Source organism: Momordica charantia, unplaced genomic scaffold, assembly GCF_013281855.1.
Source record: "Momordica charantia cultivar OHB3-1 unplaced genomic scaffold, Mcharantia_2.0 BLBB01000057.1, whole genome shotgun sequence".
Taxonomy (NCBI): Eukaryota; Viridiplantae; Streptophyta; class Magnoliopsida; order Cucurbitales; family Cucurbitaceae; genus Momordica; species Momordica charantia.
The window spans coordinates 30,288-39,884 of NW_028275213.1; the positions used below are offsets into that span (position 1 = coordinate 30,288).

Below are 9,597 nucleotides of genomic sequence, written 5' to 3' on the forward strand. Positions count from 1 at the left end.
CGTTGGGTTATTTTTCTGCCTGAGAGTTTGAGTTTGATTATTCTCCCTCCTTCCGTTTATATTGTTTTCGGATATTGAAGCTAATATAAGTTTGCCCTCACCTTGCATAGTGGATATAGACCACACTGGTGGAACCATTATAAATTGTGTAGTCGTCTTCTTAATATTGCTTGGTAGATTATTTGGATGATTGATTAATATTGTCAATTATAAGAAATAATGGTTATTGGTGTATTTTGCACAACAATGATAAAACAAGATTTTTATTTACGTGGGAACAAATAATTTGGAAATGAGAACCAGAAACAGGAAAAACTTAGGGCTCGTTTGGTAACATTCTCGTTTCTTGTTTCTCGTTTCTAATTTTCTTAAGAAATCTAAGTATTTTTCAACTAACTTTGTTTCTTGTTTCTTATTTTTTGGGAACATTCTCACAATTGTATAGAAATTTTGTAAACAACCAAAACTACTTTATCCTTTCTTGTTCCTATTTTCAATTTGTTCTAAAACATAAATAAAAAAAAAATTTGCTTTATCGTACCTCAATTCTTAGAGGTTGGAACCATGCAATACATTTATCTTCATTAAAAATAAAGAAACAGAAACAAGAAACGAGAACGTTACCAAACGAACCCTTACTTTTGTCATTTCTAAAATTTATATACAATTTTGAAAATATTTCTAAAAATGAGAAACAAAAAACCTAAATAGTTGTCGAATGTTTAGATTTGTTAATAAAATTAGAAGTGAAAAAACAAGAAACAAAATCTTCGTATAAACATCAACATCTCCAAACACATCTCATCTCAAGAGACAAGCTTCAAACTTCAATACTGACATGGGCCACAAAAGTCCTTTAAAACATATCAAACTTCAATACTCACACGAGCCTCAAAATTCTTTTAAAACATTGGCCTTGGGTATCGTCGGGACCTATCGAGTACTCGAATCCACCATTTATATGTGCGTTTCTTTATTTTCGTTACAGATCAAAAATCAAATCTGGTTATTTCTGGGTTAAAAAGAGCAAGTACATGTTCTGATATCATGCAAGAGAGTTTTTTGGAATAACAAAAATTTGAAAAAGTGAGAAAAGTTAGCAAAGACAAAGATCCTCAGCCACAAACCATAAGCAGCCACCACCACCACCGTCATCAAACTAGAACAAATGGGTTATAATCACTTGTTGCTTTTGATATTTATTCATTATATATAGCTTTGCTTTCAAATTAGTAACCCTACTTCCAACTCATATCAAAGCTGGCTACCGTTCCCAGAGCTCGACCCGCCGCTCCCGCCTCCACTTCCGCCTCCACCACCACTACCGCCACCGCCACCACTATAGTACCCGCCCATTGCATCGAACATCCCCGCTGGCACGTGCCCTATTTGAAACGCCTGCCCGTACGGCGGTAGCATCCCCACTTGCGGCCCATAATCCATACTGCGCCTCAAGATTGGCTCCGTTCGGATTCGATCGCTCTCTGACTCCCGGTAGCGGTTGAGGAACACGGTGAGTGGCTCGATGTAGTCGTCGAAGCCAAGCTTCCCCATGGCCCAAAGGACGTCCTCCGCCGTCACCGTCTTGCGCTGCTCTCGCTGGCACCGCTCGTTGGCCTCGCCGGTGATGAAGCTAATGTACTCCGACACACACTCTTGGATGGTCTCCTTGGCATCGTCGGATATCTTTGCATGGGAGGGTAAGATCCGCCGCATGATGCGTATCACGTTGGCGATCGGCATGTATTGGTCTTGCTCCCGCACGACGCACTGCTGCTCGTTGTTGTTGGCAGCAGCGGCCGGGGCCAGGGTCGGGGCGGCAGCAGCAGAGGAGTTGGTGGTGGTGGTGGCGTTTTGGCCGTTTAAGTGGTGGTGGTGGTTGTTGGCGGATGGCTTGTTTGTGGTCAGCAACATGTTCAAAGCTGAAATCAAATATATATAATATATACATTCATCACATTCATCAAACAATATAATTAATTGATGTCCATCTTCATGTCTACATATTCAACTTCAAAAAAAGAAAAAAAAAACAGTCCAAGATCTCAGATTAAGAGAACGATACGTTTTGTAGATTTTGCAAACATAAATTTTTAAAATGTGTATAATCCACCAATTAGTTCAACTTGAATAAAATAGTTATTTCAATCCTTACCTAATGATTCATAAGTTATTTGCTAAAAAGCTAGATCTGTTTAAAAACATGATATACATAACCTATACCATATATATTTTAAACATTTGCCCACCCAGAGATACAATCACATCAAGTAAATAAAGAAAATACTTTCTTATTTGTTAAATAATTTATTTTTGAGAAAAAATAAATGTCATACTCATAAATTTGGAAGTGATGTATGACTTTTCACCCTAAATTTTTAATTTCATCAAACAAGCTAGTGTGGTATATTTCTTATTCTTTTTTTCAATTTTGCTAAATTTTCACTTACTAATTTTAAGGTTAAAATATCATTTTGATCCATGTACTTTGAGTTTTAGTTCATTGCAGTCATACTTTATTCATTTTGTTCTTATATCAACTTATGTTCACTAATTTTAGTCTTTTATTTCAAAAATGTTCGTTTTGATCATGTACTTTTAAAAAGTTACAATTTTGGTCTCTATTTGCAATAAAACAAATTTTGCATATAACGTTAAACCCTTTAATATAAAATCATGGTTACATTTCAATAAATATAAATATATTAATTGTAGTGTCGTGTTGAAATTGTGGTAGAAAAATAGGATTAAAAATAAAATTAAAGGGGAAAAAAATAGTTACTTTTAAAAAATATAGGACCAAAACAAACATTTTGCAAATACAATGAATAAAATGATCTAAAGTTGAAAGTAGAGAGACCAAAATGAACATTAATATATGGATCAAAATGAACCAAATTTAAAGTATAAGGCTCAAAATAGTATTTTAACATTTTAAAAAGAAACAAACAATCTCAAAAAATAAAAAAAGATACACATTGGGTTCAACATAAATCTAAGTATGACACAAAATTAAGCTCCAGCTCACAAAGTTCAATAAAAAATTCAACCATATAGTGATTTTTTCTCGAATGTGATCAATTCCCTATATTTTATTATTCATCTATTGCTTTTAATGATTTTAAAATAAAAGTTCATCAGAAAAGTAAATATTGCTACAAAATTTGCAAACATTTATTCAACTCTAAAATCCAACTTGAATAAGTTGAAAATTTGGAGTAAAAATTAACACAAACCGGTCAAATATTTCCTTTTCCTTTATTTTATAAAAAATTGAAATATTATACAGTAAAAAAACTAGGAAATTATTTTTGAAAAATAAAATAAAATAAAAATAGCTTGTGGAAGAGAAAAACAGACAGCGAGTATGAAAAGTGGCTAGTTGGTGGGCGGGATGATGGTGACAGGAGCCACGCGCGCACGTGCCGATAAAGCGCGTGGGGGCAACGGGCAGTTAGTCCCGTTCCGTTGTGGAGAATGAAAATGCAGAATTAGGGCAAGAGGTTTTGGAGTGTTTGTGTAGGCAGAAAGAGAAAAAGAAGCGACATATTTTTTTGACTGTTGGATTAGCCACGTCAGCAAGACTGCCACGTCACCATCACCCTTACAACAGAAGAAACCAAAATATTTAAACGGACGCACCACCAAAAACCACCACCCACCATTCCCACAAACCACGTGCCATAGATACAGTGAAGAAACAAAGTAATTAAATTAATTATAAATTTTGTAATTACATTTTACAACCTATAATTTTAAAAGTTTCAATTTCATCCTTGTGTTTTAGAATTTATTTCAATTTAGTCCCTAATATCTTGAAAGTTTCAATTTAATTTCTTTGATTTGGTTAAATTTCATAAATCACTCCGTTTTTATAGATCAGAAAGATCCACCTATTTTATTTTATCTATTTGCCAGTAAACTAATACCATTAATTATAACCTAGAAATGATTTGTGAAATCAGTGGAATTTAACTAAATTAAAAGGACAAAATTGAAACTAATTATCTCAAACTATAGAGCCTAGAGATGAACTTTTAGAATCATAGAAGATGAAATTGAAACCATGTCTAAATCATTTCGAATAAATCTGTAATTTAACCTCGAAAACAACTTTTTAATTTTTAAAATCGAAAAGTTGATTTATTAGAATGTAATAAAACGCAGTAACCCTTTCATCTTCCCCCCTCTCTTCCCCAACTCCACCAAAGCAACTAATACAATTAATCAATAGAAAACGTAGGAAAAGTATTCGTAAAATTTGGCTCTAAATCAAAATGACCAAATTGAAACTAAGTATTTCAAAACACAATGACTAATTAAGAGCAACTTTTAAAACCATAAATCATAATAATAACAAATTTGTAATGTAACCCAAAAAAAAAACACTTGTTTTCTGTTTAGATCTTAAAACTTTTGATCACTCACTCCCCAAAATTTCCAAATGGAATGTAAAATTTTGTCCCTCTTCTGGTGGGGCCCACCCCAGGAGTAAAACGCTTCATCTTCCCCTCTGTAGCTAATTTTTTCCCCAACCCCACCAAACTGAAACTCCATTAATTCTCAGAAATTAAAATAAAAAGAAAAAGGCCCTCAAAACTGAAACCCCCTCATATATACATGCAGAAGCAGAAGCAGAAGGAAGAAAATTAAAATTAAAGCTAAGCAGAAATATTTTACTTTACATATGGCTTTGTAGAACAGTTTCAGATCATTCTGAAAGCTGGAGAAAGATCGAGAAGGGTAAAAATGGAGAGTGGTATTGATGTAAAGATCTGAAAGAACATGCAAGAAAACAAAAGAGTAAAGAAAAATGCGATGCATGCAAAAATCATAAAAAGATGGTTTACCAGAGCTTGGTTTTGTGTTTGGCTGCTGCCTTCTGTAGCTATGGAACCCATCTCCTCCTCCTCCTCCATATTCCATGCCTCTCTCTCTCTCTTCCCCTTGTTTTCTTTTTCTTTCTCTCTCTAACTGAGTAGAGAGACCTAGCTAGCTAGCCTGAGCCTGTCTCTTGCTTGGGAATTACTTTCCATTCTTATTTATAGAGGGAGTCTCAGTCAAGTTTCGTTTATCCTTGGTGTAACAATGTGACTAACGATTCTATTACACTAATTTAATTTTGAAATTAGTGGTTAGAGAAGGCACAGATTTTGAACTAAATTGGATTAGGGTAGTAATAAAAAAAATTGTTTGGGTTTCCGGTTGAATGGACCGGCAGTAGGCGGTTGCCGGTGGGGTGGCTTAGGTTGAATTAAGGGCTAATGAATTAGTGGTGTATTTACGAGGGAAAAAGAGAGAGAAGGGCATGGCATTGGTAATCACGACACCAATCCAATTGGGTGTTTTGTTTTGTTTTCAAATTAAATTTTTGCATGCACAGCACAATGGGAGGCTTTGATTCGCTGTGCCTCCCTCTATACTTATCTCTAAACCTCCAGCCAATCACATTTTACTATCTCTCTTCCCTTTTTTTTTTTTTTTTGCTTTAAACAATATATACATATATAATTTTCCCAATTTTTTTTATATGACGGTGGAATTTTGAATTCACGACGATATTTGTCCAAGCTAACAGAATCGTTGTTAAGAAAACTCGTAAAATTAAATCCTAAGTAGAATATAGACTACTGTTTCAGATCTTAGAGAAAAATCGTAAAATATTAAATTTGACTTTTTCTTAAACTCACGGCTTCTTAATTGTGGTTTCTAAAAAAGATATCTAAAATAGTTCACACAAAATTCAACATTTTGAGCCCTAGTTATTTGGTTTTTGGTTTTTGGTTTGATATTTTTAATGACATAATTTCAATTTTTGTTTTCTATATTTTTAAAACATTTTTAAAATCTTATGTAAATTTAAAAAAAAATGTTTTTAAAAAACAGGTTTTGTTGGTCAAAATCTATTTTTTTTTCTTTTCAGTTATAATGCTCAACTTTTTCTATCACATATTTTTCTTCTGATGAATTTCTTTCTCACTCTAATTTTTTCCTTCTCGAAATTTCTATCTAAAAGTTTGTCACCCGCGCTCTAAATTTTTCACCTCTAAATTATTTGTATCATCTCCAGAATTTTGATTTCTATATATTTTGATTTCTTTGTTTGTTCTAACATTTTGTTCTCGTCTTAATCTGAGAATGAGGTAGAGGCGAGAACTAGAAAGTTCCACGATGACGAAGATGCGGAGGACATCCCAACTCTCGCCCCACTTTTGTTGTCATCTCTATTTTATATATATTTTTCTCTCTAGATATCTCTTCAAATCTCTAACTTTCTTTAAAAAAACTAAAAACCAATACGGTTTGATATTATATATATGTGGATTATCAAACATGTTTCGTTTTCTATTTTTCAAAAACAAAAAACAAAAACTGTTATCAACGTATATGGTTTTTTTTTTGTTTAAAAAAATGGAAAACTAAATTCAAAATAGAAAAATCAAAAACTAAAAACATAAATAGGTTATCAATCAGCCACTAGAGATATACTAGACATTTTTTTTTCTTTGTAAGTAAAGGATCTGTTAAACATAATAGTTAAAAGTTATAAAAGACCAATTATAAACTTATTAAAATTCAAAAGCGTATTAAACATAATAAATCTGAGGACTAAATTTATAATTTAACTTTTTATCAGATGGCCAGATGGCCACCTTTGGCTGAATTAAATGTATTTTGCTAATTCCAAAATTAAAAAAAAACTTGGAAATTTTTTAAAATTCTATTTGTATCTCTTTCTTAATTTAGAAAAACAAAAGAATTATATAAATTATATATATGTATATACATACATACACACATGTCATTTTGCTAATCCCAAAATTTTAAAATAACCTTGCAAATTTTTTAAAATTCTATTTTTTATCTTTTCTTAATTCGTAGCTAATTTTGGAATTAATGAATATATATATATGTATGTATATATATGTATATATGTATATATTATCATCGTGAGGATGACTTATATCTTCAATAATATTACCAATTTTTGTTTAGTACAATAAGTAGGAACGGAAGATTCGAACTTATGATCACTTTGTTAGAGAGATATATACCAATTATCCTTGAGCTAAGCTGACGTTGGGAATAATATTATCAAATTAAAGCTAATTAGGTCTTGACATTTATCAATGGATTAAAAAACCTGAAATTTGATATACCAATCAATGTGAATATTAAAAAAATGGGACACAATGTTATAGAGCCAATTGAAGTCCCTGTTCTTGAGTTGTCATAAAAGGAAAGAGAGTTAATAATTTATTAACAAATATCTGAACCACTTGATTGCACCTAATAATTATGGTCTTGGCCAACTCCCCAATTTAGCCCTTCTTCACAACTTCCATGCCTTACTCTTTTTTTTTTTTTATCTTTTTCTTTTTTTGTTTGTTTGTATTTTTTTATTTTATTTTCTCATATCATACTCTACACTCTATATATAGAAGTTAAAGCTCACGTGACTTCACATGTTTTTTAATATTTGAAAAAAATTCTTGAATATTTGTTAATATTAACGATGTTTGATAGTGAAGGTATATTATAAACTTTTATAAGATCCATTTTTTTTCAATGTGTGGATCTTTAGCATGTCTCTTCAAGGTCGTGGTTCTTTTAGCTCATCAATCTTAGTCGGATCCCATTTTTAGGATCGAATGCTCTGTTGAGTTTTTTTTTTTCTTTTTGCCCTGATACCATACAGATCCTTAACATATATTGTCTAAAAATGATTAAATCAAACATAAATGTGAAGGGGCAAAAGAGAAAATCACAATTTTTTTTCCTCCTCGAGCCATTTTTTAATATTAAAAAATAAAAGACTTTAAATTTTTCAAGAGTTTATGTAAATAATGATATCATATTCTTTAAAAGAAATTATTAAGAAACGCTTTTTTTTTATATCATTAATAAACGCAATTTATTCGCGCATATATTTTTGTATACCAAAATAGAAAAAAGATAAAAAGCAAAAAAGAAATATGAATTGCAAAAGAAAGGGTAAAATGGGAAGACATTCTCCCCTAGAGTTTTCTTTTTCTATAGATAATAATGTTTCTTGTGTTAGATGAAATTTTAATTTCAGAATTAAAATACCGCAACATTATATTTTTGTTCCTTGGGATTTGGATTTGATTTTTCTCCGTCCATAAAATTTGAATTTATTTCTATTTTATCTTTAAAGTAAAAAAAAATGACACTTTTGTAGTTAAAAAGAACACTTTTGGTCATAATTAAGATTTGAATTTGATTTTTTTGGTTCATGAGTCGAGTGGATCATTGGTTGTCTTCAATAAAATAGTCACCATCTTGAAGTGTGACTCACCTATGTCAACTATCATTGAATTCGTCATTGTTCTCATCCCAATTAAAGATATCCAAAAAGAAAGTCATGGTCCAGCTATCAAGGAAGATCGATCTCTTATTTGCTTTAAAATTTCCTTTGCATGTTAAGCATCACGTCATGATCTTTGCATTAATGGTTAACTCATCTCAACTCAAGGATTAAATGAGACAAAAATCAAATGTTATGGACCAAAAGATGTTGGATTTGAAACCATAGAAAATCAAATAGAAACAAAACCAAATCGCTAAGGACCAAAAGTGTGTCGGCTTTTAAATTTAAAGAGACCAAATAAAAATTAAACTAAAAGTTCAAAATTCAAGACCAAAATATCAATTTGAAACCTCAACGATCAAATCGAGCTAAGTCTAAATCTTGAGTACGACCAAAAGTGTAATTTATCTTTGAAAAATAAAATAATGTAGAAACATTTTAATTCTAGAAAATATAAAATCCTATTTTAAGGATTTCTTAAAATGAAATTGGTGTCGCAACGTCATTGCGACGCGGAGCGGCGCCGACATCATCCCTTCGAGAGATAAGGGGTTGAAGTTGCCACCAATCATCAACGAGATGTGATTGATCACATATTTAAAATAGTTAGCACCCACAACACCAGTTCGAAACTATTACCAAATTTTATGATAAATTATCCTGTTATATTTATTGGTCAAAAGGAAAATTTTTTTTGTGTTTTTATTTAAATGTCCCAAATTATTAATTCACATTTTAATAATAAAATATAAATCAACAGAGTGACCCGAAAGCAATTAGAAAAATAAAGGCAAATTGCAGAAACCACTCATGAAGTATGGTAGATGTTACAATTATACTACTAAACTTTCCATGTAAAAAATAAACACTTAAACTTTTTTAAATGATAAAATTAGACTCTGAACTTTTAAATTTAAAAATTAAATCCTTAAATTTGTATAAGTGAGAAAATTGCCCTCCTAAACTTTTGATTATAAAATTAAATTGTTAAACTTAAAAAAGAAATTAATGGTTGCATATCAATTTTTCATCATCGTTCGAAGGTATGTCAAAGAGACCACAACTAGTCGGAAAAATTAGGAGAAACTAGATTCGAGAGGGAGAAGGAATTTAAGTTTTAAAATTGAAAATTCAAAGCAATAAGGACTTGATAACTTAGATAATGCCTCCTGCCATTATGCAACTACCCAATATACAAACTTCTTTCCTTTTCTCAAACAGATATGTTTTTCATTTATTTTCTATATATATATATATATATTTGG

The 9,597-nt window shown here is 31.2% G+C and overlaps 1 protein-coding gene across 1 annotated transcript; it reads right to left on the reverse strand.

Annotated features, from left to right (window-relative positions):
- Window positions 1-987: 987 nt before the first annotated feature.
- Window positions 988-5,028, reverse strand: LOC111013794 (uncharacterized). Its single transcript, XM_088118263.1, has 2 exons — window positions 4,851-5,028; window positions 988-1,922 (listed from the first exon to the last, which is right to left on the reverse strand). Exons 1-2 carry the CDS (start codon window positions 4,924-4,926, stop codon window positions 1,255-1,257), a joined length of 744 nt encoding a protein of 247 aa, XP_087974389.1. The 5' UTR covers window positions 4,927-5,028; the 3' UTR covers window positions 988-1,254.
- Window positions 5,029-9,597: the final 4,569 nt, after the last annotated feature.

Excerpts from the sequence above, each read along its gene's own strand:
- LOC111013794 (XM_088118263.1), bottom strand. The coding sequence starts at position 4,926 with ATGGAATATGGAGGAGGAGGAGGAGATGGGTTCCATAGCTACAGAAGG. Across the intron at positions 1,923-4,850 it reads AAACACAAAACCAAGCTCTG|CTTTGAACATGTTGCTGACC; the intron begins GTAAACCATCTT and ends ATTTGATTTCAG.